The sequence below is a fragment of the Pogoniulus pusillus genome, chromosome 24 (genome assembly GCF_015220805.1).
Source record: "Pogoniulus pusillus isolate bPogPus1 chromosome 24, bPogPus1.pri, whole genome shotgun sequence".
Classification (NCBI taxonomy): domain Eukaryota; kingdom Metazoa; phylum Chordata; class Aves; order Piciformes; family Lybiidae; genus Pogoniulus; species Pogoniulus pusillus.
In genome coordinates, this window is record NC_087287.1 from 14080968 (window position 1) to 14100312 (window position 19345).

General features: G+C 38.9%; 1 protein-coding gene and 1 non-coding gene across 2 annotated transcripts in view; both read left to right on the forward strand.

The window, feature by feature from the left end:
• IPO7 (importin 7) overlaps positions 1-16897 on the forward strand; it is a 34553-nt gene extending 17656 nt beyond the window's left edge. The window contains exons 11-25 of the mRNA XM_064163708.1: positions 683-759; positions 1104-1220; positions 1925-2014; positions 2536-2701; positions 3401-3561; positions 4368-4496; positions 6079-6145; positions 6221-6346; positions 6648-6745; positions 7878-7973; positions 8949-9169; positions 9260-9465; positions 10798-11004; positions 11372-11488; positions 13889-16897. Of these exons, the coding sequence (XP_064019778.1) occupies positions 683-759; positions 1104-1220; positions 1925-2014; positions 2536-2701; positions 3401-3561; positions 4368-4496; positions 6079-6145; positions 6221-6346; positions 6648-6745; positions 7878-7973; positions 8949-9169; positions 9260-9465; positions 10798-11004; positions 11372-11488; positions 13889-13986 (1976 nt within the window). The 3' untranslated portion in view covers positions 13987-16897. The remainder of the gene's footprint in view (positions 1-682; positions 760-1103; positions 1221-1924; positions 2015-2535; positions 2702-3400; positions 3562-4367; positions 4497-6078; positions 6146-6220; positions 6347-6647; positions 6746-7877; positions 7974-8948; positions 9170-9259; positions 9466-10797; positions 11005-11371; positions 11489-13888) is intronic.
• LOC135186391 (small nucleolar RNA SNORA23) lies at positions 2207-2388 on the forward strand. The gene has a single exon (XR_010306836.1). It is a non-coding gene; the product is annotated as a small nucleolar RNA SNORA23 (small nucleolar RNA).
• Positions 16898-19345: the final 2448 nt, after the last annotated feature.

Genomic DNA, 19345 nt, shown 5'->3' on the forward strand with positions numbered 1-19345 from the left:
GTTAATGTTATTACAAGTTTATGCTCTACAACGGATAATATTTCAGGCCCTGGAGTTTTTTATGATCGTGAAGTTTCACAGGAGGCACAGTTCAGATCAGATTTACTGTAACTGTAAATGAAACATTATGAAGTAAGGCAGCATTCCAGGCTTGCCTAATTTCACCTCCTTTTGCTTGTTACTGTGCTGGCTTGGTGGTGGTGTTTGCTTTGTGAAGTCCTTCCAGGATGGGGAAAAAAGGTATTTCAGACTTCCTGAATAAATTCTTCCCTCCACCGGGACTTGTATGTGATTAGAATAAGGAATCTTGATGTGTTTGGGAGTTTCTTGTCTCTTAGGTCAGAGCCAAACCTGTAAGCAGATGTTTGGGTGTTCCTCAGTGGCTCTGCTCTTGGGCAGATGTTATACAGGCTGATCACTTCTAACTCAGAAAGAGATAAAATTTCAAATCAGATATGTGGAGCCAGTGATTATAAAGAAGCAGAAACAAATGTACTGGATATCTCCAACCACGTGTTAATGTTCTTTGGTCTTGGAATATCTGTGTCAATAAAGCATGAGTAACCACCTGAAAAAGGAAAATTTTACTTTTTTGTTTCATATCAAAACATTAGATTATATGAGGAGGATTAAATGTAGCAAAAGAAACAAAATTTATAGCTGTTATATATTCACTTAATAGATGTATTTGAAGACTTCATTTCTCCAACAACTGCTGCTCAGACATTACTGTTTACGTCATGTAGTAAAAGGAAAGAGGTAAGCTATTCAAGGATTTTGTTTCAATATGTTAGCTAGATATAATTGATAGTCTCCATTTGCTGCAAGAACTACTGGTATAAGTTTAACTTTTTCTCTCTCTGTCATATAGTCTACTAAAATTTATTTCAAAATTTGCACTGATCTAGTTGTAGTTTTTGTATTTGCCAATTTGCCTAGGACTTGTTTATCAAAATTTTGTGTATTTGTAACCAAGACCCTAAAACATGATCCAAATGGCAGAGGCGAAGCATAGTATTAGATGTTTAAGCATTTCAGAGCACTGAGAAGGGTAGCTGAGAAGATTGACTGAAGTACTTTGACTAACCTTACATTTAATCTAGGTCTTGCAGAAGACAATGGGCTTTTGTTACCAAATCCTTACGGAGCCAAATGCTGATCCTCGTAAGAAAGATGGTGCTTTACATATGATCGGTTCTTTGGCTGAAATTCTCCTAAAAGTAAGCATGAACCAATCTGGTGGTTCTTTTGTTGCTTGTTTGTGTTTAACTACTTTCACATACAGCCTCTGGAAGAAATGAGAATAGCTCTTGGAGTTCAAAATTACTGCCAGCTTATTTTAAAGCTGTTGAAGTTAATTGTTTTGGTTTTGCTGTCAGCTTAGTCGCACAAGTTTTATTAAGTCATGCTCAAGATTATTGGTTTAAGTCCTCTACCTTTAAGAATTGCATTACCTGCACCTTATTGCATTCCAAATTTTAGTGGAAGGAAATAATCCATCCAGTGAGAGGATGTTGATTTCACAAGATTTTTTCTGTGCATGGAATGTTAGCGTGGAAGCAAAAAAGATGCAAGGCGTGGACTTGTATTTGAACCATGTCTCTGAGAAGTAGCCTTGGTCACTTCTGTTTCTCATACCAGAGTAACGTACTGCCAAGCACAAGATGTCTCTAGAAACGAAAAAATGACAGGAAAAAGGTGTCACTATTTTAACTAAAAACCATGCAAGCCCTTGTAGGACCCAAGTTTAATTACTAATATGGGATTTCATTGTTGGTTGATGGATTTTTATAAAGAAGTTAGGAGTCTGAGGATTTTGTTAACACTGTTCACACCGTTACCTGTGGTGATCTTCTTTTTACTGGCTCAGAAGCAAGTTTTTATATCAAGTTTTAAACTGATGTTTCTGTGCATGTTCTAACAGAAGAAGATATATAAAGATCAAATGGAATATATGCTGCAGAATCATGTGTTCCCTCTCTTCAGCAGTGAGCTGGGTTACATGAGAGCACGGGTAAGAAGTCTAATATTTACTGGTAAGATAAACTATCTGTTCCAACTAAGGAGTTCAGGAATGTTCTTTTATTTTTTTCCTTTAATAAATTCACTACTTTTTGCACCTTTTCTGTAATAAACTCTGTACTTCAGATGTTGGTATCAGTCCTTGTGTGATTTTATCTGGTTACTGTGTAGTTTTAAAATGGCTGCAGAACTGTGTGCATGGTTTTCCATCCGTGTCTGGTGGTATGGTCTGTTTGCGTTTTGCATTTAAATCATACTGCTCACACAAATGCTGTAGCCAAACATGAACCTGAGATCATAGTACTGGTCTAGTGATGTCTGAAAGACAAGCCTCCCACTGGCCAGCCTCCAAACTCTCAAACATCTTCAATCTGTTAAACAGGTCTACAGTATCTTTATTCAACAGTAGTTGTACTTCAGATGTAATAATTTGTGCAGGTTATGGATATGCAGAGAGTCAATAATCCTATTTGTAGATGTTGTAACTGAAGTTGTTCAATGTCTTTTTTTCAGGCTTGTTGGGTTCTTCATTATTTTTGCGAAGTGAAATTTAAGAGTGACCAGAATCTCCAGACAGCCTTAGAACTCACAAGACGGTGTCTGATAGATGATAGGGAGATGCCTGTGAAAGTGGAAGCTGCAATAGCACTTCAGGTTCTGATCAGTAATCAAGAGAAAGGTAGCCCTCCTTTCTTACAGCTTTCTTAACCCTACAACAAGCTTTAATGGAATAGGCATTAATACTGTAATGTTCAGGAAGACTTCTTCTCTCTTTCCTGTTGTTAAATTCTTCTTGCAGTTATAATTTGAAATTATTTCCTGTAATTTTCCAGCTTGAAAATGTTATAATTTTTATAAATAATTATCACAATGTAATGGTTCAATAAATCAATTTTTACAGCAACTAATTGTAGAAGTATAGTGGCACTGCAAGTACATTTGTCTCAGCATACATTCAGTCATGTTACAATTTACCTGTTTTGAAGAAAGTTGCCTTTATTCTGGCAAGCTTTGCATGGCTTTGTATTCTGGAGCTAGTTTAAAAGCCACAAAGCAAACATAAACACTGTATCAGATAGTTGAGAAAATCTGACAGAAATGCTTATGTGTCCATTTCTGTTCAATTGAAAACTGCATCAGTAAGTAATCTTGTGTTCCAGAAAGACTGTAGAATCCTGATGTTCATATGTCAGTTGTGGTCCTCTTGGTATACATCGTTAGTCATTTCTTATCAGAATGTTAGTATTGCTTTAATGATTTATATTACCCATGGTTTTGGCATATTGAAGCCCAAGCACTCAAGTATATATTGATGTTCTTAAGCTGATGCCGTACTCCTCTAAGAATGTCACATCAAGTATTTCCACTTGTTTTACAGCTAAAGAATATATTACTCCATTCATTAGACCTGTGATGCAAGCTTTACTTCATATTATAAGAGAGACTGAAAATGATGATCTTACTAATGTGATTCAGAAGATGATCTGTGAATATAGTGAAGAAGTTACTCCAATTGCAGTAGAAATGACACAGCATTTGGTAAGACTCTCTGGTGACATGATAAGATGTTGTATATGAAAGATGGGTATTTGAAATGAAGGCAGTTGTCCTTCACTCAATAGCTGTTGTTACTCCAGTCTGCTTAAGTGCTCTGATACAAGTATTTTTCTTTTACATTTTTTCTCAAAAGTGACTTCATTGCTTGAACTAAGTGGTTATTTACAGCAACAGTTCTAGAAATGATTGAGAAACCCTTGTACATGTTTTCTCTTCATAGCTAAGAATAAATGTTGGTAGCACATTTTAAGTTGTCTCTATAATGTGACTTAGATTTCCTGTTTGAAAATGTGGTCCTTTGTTTCCCATTTAAAATAACACCTGAAAATAGTGTTCTGTGATGTGAAACTAAATTCCAGTCTGTGTGAGAAATTCAGAGCTTATGGCTGTGATATCTAGCAAGTTGTACTAATGGTTTCAAAAGCAAAGGCCAAGTCAGTGCTTCCCTTCAGCACCCTTCAGATGCCTTCAAAGTGGTCAAGTTCAGTTCAGCTACCAATTAAACCTTGTGTCAGAAAATCTTACTTGTAGAAAATGCAGTCATAGGCATAAAAAGTAATGTCATTTATTCATAAATGGATAAAGGATGGACCTGATCTCTGGAGGTCTCTTCCAACCTCTAAGGTTCTGTGATTCTGTGTGACAGCTGAGATGCCACAACATGCAAATTTTATCAGTCAGTTTTTTAGCAGAAATCCTCCTTAAATGGTGTGGAACAGCAGACTTGCACCACTCCACACGTCCTCATTAAACAACATATTGATGGGTTGTTTTGCTATCACGTACAGGCAATGACATTTAACCAGGTGATCCAGACTGGACCAGATGAAGAGGGCAGTGATGACAAAGCAGTGACAGCAATGGGAATCCTGAATACTATTGATACACTTCTGAGTGTAGTTGAAGATCACAAAGAAGTAAGAAATAGTTACTTTAAAAGCAAATGTGTATTGTCCAAGATACTACAAGTCTTTTGTATTTTTAGTGTTCCTGATGTTATCTGAAAAACTGTACTTTCAGCCAAAAATACCTCAAAACAGAGTAGTGAAGTACTTAACTGTGTAACAAAATTGTAACAGAGTGGGTTGTGTGTCTAACACAAGACTTGTAGTAACAGAGCATAAGCCTCACCACAATATTTCCTGTAGGAATCCAATTTCTTGTTCAAATGGGTGGAAGCAAGTTGTCTGTAACAGCTAGAACTGTCAGCTCGGCTGATATTATGAGGTATGCTCTACAAAGAAAAGAGATAAAACTTCAGTTTGCTTTGAACATTAACTCCCCTGACTTAGTTTACTCTCTGCACTAGAATCAAAGTTTGTAAATACAGCTGTGCTCAGTGATACTGTTTCCTACTTGCCTAATCTGCACTGTAATTCTCCAGTGTGATGAAAACGGGCTATTTAGTTTTGTTGTACCAAATGGGCTAACAACTTCTGTTCATTCTGTGAAGCATATTCAAAATATGCTATTGCTGATCAGAACCTTTCTTGAGAAAGTCAGCTACTGGCTTTTGAGAAATAAATTGTACTTTTTTTAGTGATTAAGCAGTTCAGTAATACATTGTAGTCTTGGAGCTCTGAAGACTTTTACTAAGGGAGCAGCATAATGTTTTCTGAATGTCCAGGAGTGGAATCCAGTACTCCTACACGATAAACCAAGGACCAGATTGGCTCAATTACTTCTTGCTAGAGCTGCTCAGCAAGGTCTTCATGTACTGTTTTTTGTCAGCAGATTCTTTTTGTTTGTGTAAGGATATGCTAGTCCTGAGGAACTCGAATTTAAAACATTGAAACATTTATTTTTAGAGACATCTCACACAGGATGACCAGTGTTCCAAGAGATAGGTATTTAGCTGTTTTAGTTTCAAATCATGTTCTGCATAGCTAATACCAGAAACTCAACCCATATTTGTCCCTGTGCAAGGTAAGTCTTCTAAGCAGGTTAATGGCTGTTCTGTCAGCTGTTGTTCCTTGGTCTGATAGATATTATTTGGGAATAGCATCTAAGTCGGTAGACTGGCATTTTAGATTGATTGTTCACACACTATATTAACATCTTAAGCTAGGTTTTGGGAGGTAGTGTCATATTTGTTTGGCCTCGGTTTTGTTGTTCAAAATGTCACTTTTCCAGGACAGTGCATACATCCTGCCACTTCATTTCTTACCCTTTTGATATATGCATTTATTTACTGTGGTTTTAATGGGACCAAAGTGTTGCAGAGTTGCCTGTGAGGCTTTTCCTCTCAAAGATTAACCTATGATGAGATTCTTTTAATATTAAAAGAGTATTTCAAAACCACCTTGTTTTAAAAGCCACCTTACCAGCCATTAACTGGGTTCTGCTCTTGCACATTTATTGTTATAAACCATGAGAAATTTGGAACTATTTTTAGAAGGCTGTATTTTATAAATAAAACCTGTTTTGATTAATTTTATTTTAAACTGTGTCTGATTTTAACTCCAAAGTATTCAAAATCATACTTTTTTTTTTTTTCAGATTACCCAGCAGCTGGAAGGCATCTGTTTGCAAGTGATCGGAACAGTTTTGCAGCAGCATGTGTTGGGTATTGTTGCTTTTGTTGGCTTATTTCAGATGTGTGGGATTGCCATTAAATTTACCTAGACTCTCTTTGTTTTAGAGTTCTATGAGGAGATCTTTTCCTTGGCTCATAGTCTGACCTGTCAACAAGTTTCTGCGCAAATGTGGCAGCTTCTTCCTCTAGTTTTTGAAGTATTTCAGCAGGATGGTTTTGATTATTTTACTGGTAAGTAATACAAATAAATCAGAAACTCAGATGTTTTCAGATATGTGATTTCAGTCATACAATAAACTGCATCTCATTGACATGTTAGGAGAACACTTAACTGAGTGTAGTATTAAAGTACGCTTGAAATGTTTTTCTTCTCCTGTTGCTGCAACCAGTCTTTGCTGAGGCATCTATGACTAGATGTGTGCTTACCTTTACACACTTTAAGCAGGAACTGTAATATGTGGATTTCAACCTGATTTTAACAGCCTGCTTATAAAACATGCAAACTGTCTAACCAGTCCTTCTTTTATTACAGACATGATGCCTCTCTTGCATAATTATGTTACTGTTGATACGGATACACTTCTGTCAGACACAAAGTACCTTGAAATGATCTACAGTATGTGCAAGAAGGTAAGTGACAACAAAACCTGTGATCTCTGAAGTAATAGACTGCTAACTGGGTACTTTTTTCCACAGTAGCAGACTGTGAAATGGAAGAGTTCTGATGTCTACTCCTAAAGAATTATGCCATTTAAGTTACTGAAGAAAAAATTCAAGAAGTTGCATCAAATTTCAGATATATGCTTTTGCTAAAAAAGGGAAAAACAAATCACAATAAAAGCAGACTAAGCAAGGCAGGGTTTTGTGCACATGTGTTTTGTGCAGTACACTGTGCATATGGGAATATGAAGCACTTTCTGTATCGCAGATTTCCATGTGGTTTCTTTTGCTTAAGAAGTGTATCCTCACTATGGCTAGGAGGCCACATGCCATACGTGTGCTAAAGTTCTTAATATCTGAGCTAAGACAAGAGCAGGGATAGAAAATAGAGTGACAGGAATAGAAAGTTCTTTTCCCAAGTTCATACTAAGTCAGTGATGAAAGCTGGCACAGAATGCAGTTGTTTGGATGTAGTCCAGTCACCTTTGAATGTTGTTTTTGCATTTAACTTAGCTTCTTGTCTCCTGTATATTAGACATAGCTGCCCACTGGGTTTTCTTTATCCAGTCAATATATAGATAAAACTACCTAGACTGTTCACGCTAACTGGGGGAAGTGATACTTCTTTATAAGGCAGTGTTAATATTTTATAATCACTATCAGTAATCAGTGAGGATGTTACATTTTCTGCTTCTGGGTATACAACAGAGCACAGTAAATCTTCAGGAGAGAAGTTTTAGTTGTTGTGTGGTCTCCCACTGCATATCCCAAATTTATAAATACAATTTCTACAACATTCAGTACATCAATGCATAAGAACTTTTGCTTTGTGTATGGAAATAAATATTTTCAAAATGGCAGTTAACTGTGGCAAGTTCTGTGCTCATGGAGTTATTGAGTATTTGTTCATATGGTTTAATTTTTGTCACATTCAGCAGTGTTTCAATCTCTGGTTGTGATACTGAGCCATTGTTGTGGATCTTGCTGCTTTACTGATGATGTTTATACTAGCTTTGTAAATTTGTATCAGCTTTTCAAAGGAAGCAGGATATAGAAAATACTTCTTGAAGGGTTATTGTGACCAGCAAGTATTATTTTTTAGGTTCTTACAGGAGTTGCTGGAGAAGATGCAGAATGTCATGCGGCAAAGCTGTTAGAAGTCATTATCCTCCAGTGTAAAGGGCGTGGCATTGATCAGGTTGGTAACAACTTCAGTTGCTGTAACTTAGTATTTTAAAATATTTTATTCTTGAATTTTAATTGTTCATGTATTAACGTGAGTTCCATTCTCAGAAGTTTATGTAGTGTAGCTAATATTCCTGTCGTCTTGAATTTTACTCAGTTAATAGCACTGCAGAGATACTTACAGCACACTTCGTCTTCAGAATTTAGGACACTACAAAACTCAAGTGTTTTTGTGAATCTGAAGAGTCCTGGTTTAGCAGCATGATGGTTCTAAAAGTCAATTAACTATATTCTAACAATTCTAGTGAATAATGAAAATCATTCAATCTGTGAATTAAATAAGAATGAAGCTCCTAGAATCCTAAGTAACATCAGAGGAACCAGTGATTTCTTTATGCACATATGGGAACTGAATTTGAGAGGTCACTTTCTGTGCTACTGCTGTATATGTGACAAGCACTAGCAGCCCTTCAGACATGTTTTGGATTTTTTTAAAGTGTGTGGGTATAGTTCCTGGAAATACTTTTTTAATTTATTTGAAAGAAAATCTTTCTGTAGCGAATCTTCTTTTCTTTTTTTCAGTGTGGCATCTCTGAAGAGACTATTCCTTTGAATAGCTGTTTTCTTGGAATGTTAGTAATATCTCTTGACTTCATTGTGGATATTAGACTAAGTTGTCTTTTCTGGATTTCCTAGTGTACACATTTCCTCTCTTTTTCATTTTTAAAACACGAGATTATAGAACCAGGAATTACATCTACTGTGCACGATGTCACAAAATCCATGTGCTTGGAGTAGATGAAATACTTTCACTTCTTCATTTCATCTTTGTTTATGACTTCTGCTGGCAGTTAAAAATTGTTCCCATTTTATATACTCTTGTACTTAAACACCAGGCTGGTTTTATGCCATTTCTCAATTTCAGTGTGAAATATTGAAATCATTGGGTTTTTTGATCGCTAAACTTGTCATGGTTCTCACTCTTCAGTGCATACCCCTATTTGTGGAAGCTGCATTAGAGAGATTGACCAGAGAAGTGAAAACAAGTGAGCTGCGAACAATGTGCCTCCAGGTTGCCATAGCTGCTTTGTATTACAATCCTCATTTACTATTAAATACATTGGAAAATCTTCGTTTTCCCAATAATGTGGAACCTGTCACTAATCACTTCATAACACAGTGGCTTAATGATGTGGACTGTTTCCTGGGGTAAGTGTTTCTAATCTGTGATACACCTCCCTGTTACCTGCTTGTAAGTCACAACGAAACTTGAAATTGCTTTACTCTCTTGTTTTGTAGACTTCATGATAGAAAGATGTGTGTGCTTGGCTTGTGTGCTCTTATTGACCTGGAGCAAATACCACAGGTTTTAAATCAAGTTGCTGGCCAGATCCTGCCAGCCTTTATCCTTTTATTTAATGGATTGAAAAGAGCATATGCTTGTCATGCAGAGCATGAAAATGACAGCGATGATGATGATGAAGCTGAAGAAGATGAGGAAACAGGTATGAGAAATGAAGCATTCCTGTTATTTTGGTTTTGAATTGGTTCTGTTTTTTGGGTTTTTTTTCAGTTTGGTTGTTCTTTTTTTTAATGGATATGTTGAATTCCTTTGTGACATTCTTCAGAGTTCTCCAATTCCAAAAATCAAAATCTATGGTAGAACATTTGGACATCTTTTAACAACCTTCAAGTATATTACAGAAAGGCTTGAGTTGGAAGGGACTCTAAAGATCATCTAGTTGCAACCCTACTGCCATGAGCAGGAACACCTTCCACCTAGACCAGGTTGCTCAAAGCCTCATCCAGCTTGGCCTTGGATGCTTTCAGGGATGAGGCAGCTTTTCTGTGCAATGTGTTCCTGTGTCTCACCACCTTCACAGTAAAAAACTTCTTCCTGACATCTAATCTAAACCTATTCTGCTTTAATTTAAAACCATTGTCTCATGTCTCTCTTGGCACAAGCCTTTAAAAAGTTTCTACAGTTTTCCAGTGTCTGAAGGCCTCCTTCAGATGCTTGAAGGCTGCTCAGAGATCTCCCTGGAGCCTTCTCTTTTGCAGGCTGAACAGGCCTAGTTCCCTCAGCCTGTCCTTGTAGGAGAGGTGCTCCAGCCCTCTGATCATCTTTATGGCCCTCCTCTAGGCTCTCCCCAGCAGATCCATGTTCCTCTGTAAATACTCGATTTACTTTCCAGTCTTTCCTAAAAACTGACTTCTAAGTCTCTTCAAAGCAACATCCAGCTAGTTTTTGTGTATGCATATTGTCACTGCTGAAAGGAATGATTACCAGGGCACGCTTCCCATTTGAGTGATGGGTAAGAATTGGTAGAAGGAATTTCCACACTCAAAGGTTTTCACTTACGTACTTAGAGCCCAGTTTCTTTTTGATCCCTGCTCTTGAAATCTAGACTCTCCAGACTACCATAATTGTACATCAGTCGTGCTATTACATTTTGTATTTCTCAAGTATTCTTTTCAGTTACCTCCTGAATGTGCCTTTAAAAGTGTTTTAATCAAATTACTTCAAACTTTCTTTTGAGCTTTGCTTCAAGTTTACCAAGTGCTGCTGCAGATGACCTGTATATACATTTTTTCATGTGCTCTTTTATTGAGATGAAATTACAAGTTTTCCTTTCTCACTTAGACATTTGATGTGAGGGAAGAGTGTCTGGGCTGGGGGACCATGGCACTAAGAGAAGAGTTAAATGAGCTTCCCTTTTACTAGTCTGCTCTATACTGTTGTTTGTTCCATTGCCTGTTTTGTATAATTAGCTATCTTCCCAATAAGTTGTTCTTGCTGTTGAGAGAAACTTTTCTTTGTGTGATATTTAACTCAGAGGAACTGGGGAGTGATGAAGATGACATTGATGAAGATGGTCAAGAGTATCTAGAAATTCTAGCAAAACAGGCAGGTGAAGATGGAGATGATGAAGACTGGGAAGAAGACGATGCTGAAGAGACTGCTTTGGAAGGCTATTCCACAATTATTGATGATGAAGACAACCCTATTGATGAATATCAGATATTTAAAACAATTTTTCAGAGTAAGTAACTTTATAACTTGCTGGCCAGGGAAGGAATATTTTATCTCAATTTTAATCTATACCACTATAAACTACAGCCTGTTGAAAGCTTTCAGCCAGGCGTTTCAGTGTGTGCTTTGAACAAGTTTGTTCTTTGGAAAGGGGAAGCCGTTAAACTTTCAGAGAAGGGGAAGATGCTTCTATGAATTCATGGTGGGTGGGAGGGAGGAGATCAGAAATTGTATTAGTGTTTTTAAATGCCTTGAATTGTGTGCCCCTAACAGACTATTACTGTGAGCTTTGAGTTACAGGACAGTTTAATGAGCACTTTCCCCCGCTTATGTTTTTCTTTGCTTTTTTTTGTTTGGTTTGGTTTTCTCCTTTGCAGCGATTCAGAATCGTAACCCTGCGTGGTACCAAGCTTTGACACAGGGTCTTAATGAAGAACAAAGAAAACAATTGCAGGACATAGCAACTCTGGCAGATCAGAGGCGGGCAGCACATGGTATTTTTCCCCTTTATACTACTAATTGGTGCTTTTGCTGTTTGAATGCTGTTTATGTACACAAGAGGCATAATACAGAAAATGCCTGTAATTCAAGCCTGAGAATGCCTTCATCGAAGTGGGGTTGGTTTACACTCCAGAGGTGTTTGAAATCTCTTCAGATTGTCAGGTCACAAAGCCTTAATACACAAACTCTATGGCATGCCACAGGTGTTAGGAATGATAGAAATGTCTTCATGAAGTGGCCAGGTAAATAAAAAACAGACTTGGATTTGAAAACAGTTGATTTGATTATTTGAAGGTGGATGAACTTTAGCTATGGTAGCAAATACATTAAGTGGCTAATAAATTATTCCTGATGTGACCTAGTCCAGCTGAGCTTGATAAAGATACTGTGGGAGGGAAAATACCAGATTATGGAAGTAGCCATCTGTAAGGCTACATCATTAAGTCTATTAAATATCATTACAGATTGAAAAATACAGCAACTGGACAGATCTTCAGGGATTTTCTTTGTTTTGCAAGTTTTCTTGGGTGTTTGAGAGTAAGTTTGAGTAGATCACTCTGTAAAGTCAAGGCTAGATTTTGAGTGATCAATCCAGTTTCGTATCTTGCATTTTACTGAGCAGTTACTACAAGCTGATTCGAAAAGGTTCAAAAACCTTTCAGTAAAAGATCAGTAGTAAGAATGCATATTTGCTAAGCAGTTTTTGTTAGAAAACAGCAGATTACCTCACAAAGCTTCTAAGTGTCCAGAATGATCCGCTTTTAATGAGTACAGTTTCACTGTGACCCCTGTGTCAAGGCCTAGACATCTTACTGATGAAATTATATACTAGTGGTGCCTTTTACAGAAGACAGTGATACGGCTTTTTTTTCAGCTTCTTGTTGATGGAGCAAGTTAGGTCAGGCTGTAAAGTTTAGCAGCTGCTTTCCTGGAAATTCCTGTGTATTATCAGAGCATACCAATACATTTAGAGTACCTACCACACATGAGGACATCCTGCTAGAAAGATCTGAGTATAATTATCTTCAGTGTAGTAAAGAATTGCTATAAGCTTCTGTCTATGTGGGAGCTGGGAGGGAACAAATTGATACTTCCCTGATCACATTCTCCCCCTCGTCTTCATCAGTCATGGCAACATTTTTCTGGCTTATTTCCAAAGAAATAGAGACAAAATGCAGATCGGGAAGATAATAGAAGCTGTCCTGTATTCCCAGAAAGAGATGGCAGCTATTTGTAATGACAGGATGAGGGTTAATGGGTTTAAACCGGCAGAGGGGAGATTTAACCTGGATGTTAGGAAGAAGTTCTTTACTGTGAGGATGGTGAGACAGGTTACCCAGGGAGGTTGTGGATGCTCCCTTCCTGGAGGTGTTCAAGGTTGGGTTAGATGAGGCCTTGAGTGACCTGTTCCAGTGGGAGGTGTCCCTGCCTATGGTGGGGAGTTGAAACTAGATGAGGCAACTTCCAACTTAAACCATTCAACGATTCTATTTTGAGATGGGAGAAAGCTCTTGGACTGTAAATAAGACATTAATAAGCCTTGCTGTATTGAGCTGGGAATAATATAAATATTCTTCTGCATTATCTAGATTGTACCAAAGGTAGATAGAAAGAAATACACTTTTAATATAGAAATGCTTAGGTAGTAATGTGCAGATAGAAATACACATTTCTCTCTGCTCTTCACCAACCTAATTTTCAGTGTAGAGCTTGGGACAAAGTCTTTCAGTAATCTTTGATGGATGGTATATACAGCTGGTGAAACAAGGTGGCTTAACTGTCACTGTTAGTTACAGTGATGGAAATAAGATGCCTGAAGATCTTCAGGTTTTGTTGAAATTAAAAGGTGATGTTGGTAGTTCTCTCAGAACTGTGCAAAGTTAGAGTTTAGGTTACTATCTGCTTGGGTATTGGGGGAAATTCACCCATACTAAAAACTACGTTTCAGTGGCTATTCTACTTGTACTGAGATAGGAACAGTGAAAATTTAACTGATAGCTGTGTACTGCATGTTTTTGTACATGTGCTCTATTACATTGGCTTGACCAAATATTAGTGTCCATTGAAAAGAATTGAGTGCCTGTTAGCAAGTTTGGAAGTCCAGCATTCATTCAAGTCCTGTTCATGGAATGTGAAAGTCACATGCTCCTATCCAAAAGCTAGTGTGAGATTTTTAAAACACAAACTCTTCTAAGGAGAGCTACAGCAGTACTGAGAAGTTAATGTAATAAATCATCAGTCTGCTTTTGTGGGTGCTGATCACTTTCTTTGGTAATGTCATGTTGAACCTATATCTCTGAGATATGCAAAATGGTCAGTCAGAGCATCTTAATCAGTCTTCCCCCACTTCTGCATGCACTAAAATACCTTCCTTCTGTTTTGTTTTGTTTTAGAATCCAAAATGATTGAAAAGCATGGAGGATACAAATTCAATGCTCCAGTTGTGCCAACTTCATTTAATTTTGGAGGCCCTGCCCCAGGAATGAATTGAATTATCACTTTTCCTGCTACTGTGTGATTGTAGTGAAGAGCTTGTGTTCCTCCCAATAGTGGTTCCAGAACTGGTTCATGTTATCTACAGCTCACTCTAATTAATAGATTGGACAGAAGCCCCAGAACTGGGACCTGATCATGCAACCTAATACTGGAAAGCAAACCAGAGGTTTTTTTGAAGACAGGAAGAATCTGAATTTAAAGCTTCAAATGACACACTTTGGAATTTGGAAGTCAAGAGGGAATGTCATGGAGGCAGCTTTTGTTTTTCTGAGAAAAAAAAAATGGCATGGGCTGCAGGACTATTTAAAATGTCTCATTTACAGTACAAGCTAGAAGGCAGACAATTTTTACACCTGTGGTGGTATGAGTATTTGCCCAGTTTATTTCCCTTTATTCCCTTCCTATTGGGTGTCTATTCTTTTAATGTAAATAAGATAAGGTAATCAGATAGCCTTACTTAATCTTCATCATTTCCATTTACCAAGATTGTTCATATGTAGAATATTGGACACTTAATGTAGCACTACATAACTGATAAATCTGTAAATGAATTAGCACTTTCATATTGAAACAAGCCTGCTAGCCTATGTACAAAAATAGCAAAATGTTTGCTGTTTATAAAAAATAAAAATAAAAAAATAAGGGATGTATTGGGGAAAATAATTCCAAGTTATTAATTTAAAATGAACTAGCAGTTTTGTACCTGGTGACTTTGTGGTGCAGTCACCTCTGGTTGTGACTTGAATTCGGTTGTGTAAGAAGGGGTTAGTGGTGTTTCATTGCTGCTGAAAAAAAATAGCAACACCCTTCGTGTCCTTTGTGTTTTTTTTAAAGAGCTCACTGTACAAGGTGAAATTTACATACAAACGTGTACTGTAAGCACAGAGGAAAAGGTTACCTTCTCTAAAGCAGGTACATAAGATGCCAAGTTTTGCTCTTATGAGTCTATTGAAGTGTGTGGACGAAACATCTATATATGCAATCTGTTAGAAAGACAGCAATTTCATTTGGCTAATCTGGGTTATTATTTACAAATGCAATTGTTTCCCTAGTGCAAAATACTCTTTTTTTTTTTCCAGCACATGGTAGTGCAGGTGCATTAATCCTGCATCTCTTTTCCCCCTCTTTGCACTCCCAGCATTAGTGTGTGCTGTTGTCTGCCTGATCCAGACAGTGTATTTGAAGTTTTGCCAATCTTTCATTTTTGAAGCCACAATTTTCTTCCTTCAAAGTTGCTATAGTAACTAGTATTTTAGCTGGAGAGGCAAAATACAGTTCCCTCTGGGACCACTATCAAAACCACTGTTTGAAGAAGCCAGCAGGGAGATGCTGTGAATGGGTTGGCTTAAATGCCCCCCCCCCTCTTTTTTTTTTTTGTTCTCTAAAAACAAAAATCCATAGGGTTTTGATCTTGCCTTGAGATCATTGGTGTCAGGTCTTTTAAATCAAATGTTTGTGTTTTGTTCTTTTTTTTTTTCTTTTTTTTTTCTTTTGGCTGTTTTTATATAAAAATGTCACCTGCTGTTACAATTGATATTAAACAAGCTACCTTAATTTAATGTAAGCCTCCAAAATTTTAAATACAGGTTAAAAATAAACTGAGTTTATATCTGTAAAAATGAAATGCACATATATATATTATGATACTCAAAATGCAGTCTTCAGAAAATTGGTTTGTGTGGTGTGGTTTTTTTTGCATCAGCAGAGTAGCAGGAATTTGTGGTTTGGGGTTTCCATGATGAGCTGATGAGCTCTGCCTTCCATTTGTTCCATGACTAGTGCTTCTCTGGGCAGTGTAAAGAGTTTTCTCAGTCACTCCTTTCTGGCCTGCCTTTAGCAGATGCATTTACCTGTGCAGAGTAGTAAGGTGAGAGAGTGAGCCAGGATTAGAAAGCCACATTGCCCTAGCCGAATACCAAAGGGATACTTTAAAAGCAAACTGTGGACTTAAAAGGCTGGGTATGGCACCTATGTGAAAAAGCCTGAAAAATTAAGCCTTGAATCTGAGTATCCATTATAGTAGTGGTATGAGAACCACAGTAGTACTTTGGAATCTTTAGCTGAGTGGCCAAGTACATAGAGCAGAACTGTTTTGGTTTGTGGGGTTTTTTTGTTTGTTTGTTTTTAGATGTGGAATTCCAGCACCTGCAGGTGTACTCTGGCCTCAAAATAATCTCTAAACAAGGTTTTATTTTTGTAGAAAAAGGTGACAGTCATAATTACAGCATGCCTTTTCCTGTGCTTTCCTTGACCTTGAAAAATGCCCACCCAGTTTGACATAAATCATGTCTGAACATCTGCTTGTTGGGTATCTGCTTATCTTTTTATCTATCCCAAAAAGTAAGATAACTTTTTAGGACAGTTGAGACACTTTTTGCCCTATGGCAGCAGCAAGAAGGCTCTATATAAAAAGCAGATGGAAAAAAATATAGGGAAATCACTAATTTAGTGCCATTGTCATTTCTGGAACAGTTACATTTTTCAAGCCACAAGTCAAGGGAAGAATTTTATCTTGGTGTGAGGAATAGAGTCTTACTTCAAGGGTGCTTTTATGTGTTGCTAGACTGGTTAGCAAGGAGCATCTTTTTTTAAGAGTGCATCCAGAACTTTGCTTTCCTTTGCTCCAAGAAATGTATTTATATAAATTGCAAAACAATTTTGCATTGTTGTTGGTGGTGATAGTGCATTTTGTGATGCAATATATCAGTTTCGGTGATACACCTATGTCAAATTTAAAATCTTCCTCCTAGACCTTGCAGTTATCCATTCTATTTTCAAGGATAATGCAACTCAAAAGGAAGAGATGAGAAACTTACAAACTCTGTTTTTTGGTTTTGTTTTTTTTTTTTTCTATTATGGAAGATCTCCTTGGATTAATAAACATCTAAAGCAAATCCTTATCTTCACTTATTTCAGTGTGGTGTTTTGAATGTAGCTGTATGTAGAAGTCCTATTCTAGTTACGTAGCTCTAAGGTTTCTATTCTCTGATTCCTCAAGCAGAAGTGCTAGGCACAAACACAGTTCTCTTAATTGTGTTAAATACAAAAGGCTGATGTCATACACTTTATACATCCTAATACCCTTCTTCAAAAAATTACTGTCTTAAAAGAACTGATAGGTGTTGGTGTAGCACACCAAAGCTCTCTTCACGTCTATTGTAGTCTAGAATGACTACTGCAGGGTTAAAAAAACCCTACAGATTATTTACAGAATACCTCACAGTCAACATGCAGAGGTCTTCAACTGTGCCTAGTTAAGTTTTATAGTTAAGTTTCATTTTTCTGAAGGAAGTTTCATCCTCGTGGCCTATGATTTTATGTAGAAATGTCATTAAGCTTCCACATACATTTTATCTTTATGCATTCCCGCTATCAGTCCTTCCTTCTATGTGCTTTTTTCTTGCTAATAGTTTTCACTTCCTGAGCATGACTTCTAAATTTTTTTCCCCTTTATGACTCTCTTGGGCTGCTGCTCAACTGTTAAGCACTGTACTTAAACAGGTGTATTCAGCACCAGGGTACATGGCTGCAGCCTTCTCTGGCGTTTCAGCAAGAGGATTGATGGATCACTCGTGGCTCCAAACAGTGTAGCCTCTGAAGTATCTCATTGGGTGTCGCAGGCTCCCAGGGGATTGACCTGGTTACCAAGTTAGAGTAAGTGGTAGACTCAGAATTCTACATGCAGTTTAACCAACTGGCCATGGTCAGGTAACCCTACTCCAACCTTTGCTGGTTGTCTTCCCCTGATTTGGGCTACACCTTCATCGTTGGTGTAAATGTATGATTAACAGTGACTGAACACGGCTGAAAATCTATGCAGCAGGGGGCATTTAGGTGGTTTTTGAAAATCCAGCAGGGGAAAACACTTTAAAGTTCTGCACTTCTCCATCCATGGTGGAAACCTTAACAAAAGGCTGTAGAAAAAAAGACATTTGTCAAAAATTGAGAAATGCTTGCAGGGTTTGAGATGCTCTATTATGCTCAATGCTGAGTTCAACTTGGATTTTTCACTTCCTTGTGCTCCGGGGAATCTTCTCCAGGAACATGGGATAGTTTAATTTTGGGGGCACTGGTTAGAAGTGGCTTTGCAACCATACGTAGTGGTATCACTGGTTTGCATATTTCTTCTTTTCACAATCTCAGCCCTTGCTGCTTAAAAGAGAAAGCACTTCAGCACGGGAAAGCCTGAGCTGTGGTACTCAGAGGACTGGAAGTGATCCACTAGCCTCCAGGGGTTTGTAAACCCAACCTAGCACACCATTCTGGGTATTTCATGGTTACAACTCCAACTGATGGCTCTTGTGGTCTGGGTGAAATTTCCCAATTTAAAAACAAATGAAACTTCCTAAAATAAGGAAAAAGAGCGATTGGGCACATATGAGACTGCAAGAACTTAGACCTACATTATCTACTGTTTCAGAAGAAACACAAAACCAACTTGCAATTATTCTGGTAAAAGTATTTAATACGCTGCAAGTTCCCATGGCTCTGTCGTTGGGACTGCTACACGTCTCCACACCCGAGAATCACGTAAAGGGAAGGATTTTCATGCACAGCTTTAAGAACAATCCTTTTCCACATACAGTCCAATTTAAATGGCAGAACGTATTGTCGCTGGAGGATGGGGGAAGGGCAGAGTCCTGGCTCCACCGAGTGCATCTCATCCGTAAAGGGCACGGCGCTCCGGCATCCTTCCAACAGCCTCCCCCCAATTCCCGCATCGAGAGACGGAGCCACACGCACCGCCTGACGCGGGCCGCCCGACTCGGAGGCGACGGCGGCGCTCCAGGCCCAGCAGACCGCGCCGGGGCTGACTCTGGGGGCTGCAGCGGCGGGACTAGACCCCGAGGGCAGGCAGCTGCCGAGCGGGTCACTCCTCACTGTTGCCCGGCGGCGTAATTCCGGACGCCCTGCTCCTCGGGCCGTGCCGCGCCGCTCCGTCCCCACCGCGGGGGACCGGCTGCAATGTCAGGGGCGGCCGTCTCGGCGGGCGTCCGGCCGCCCACGAGCCCATCTTTAGCTTTCTTCCTCTACGCACTTCCCACCGAAAAATCCGCATCGTCCCCGAGCGCCGCTACCGCCAGACGCCCTCCCCGGGGAAGGAAATGGCGCCCAGCTCCCCCACTCCCCGGCTGACACACCAGCCTAGCGCTACCCGCCGCACAAAATGGCGACGGCAGCCACCCCGAACCCAGCATAACTGAGACGCCATAAGGCTGCGGGGCGGGGCCCCGGGCGCTTAGCCAATGGGCATTGGCGCGGGGCCTGGAGGCGACCAATGGCGAGCGGCGGTGGTGACGCAGCCAGCCGCACAGCCAATGGGAGCGGCAGCGGCGCGGCGAGCGCGGCCCGCC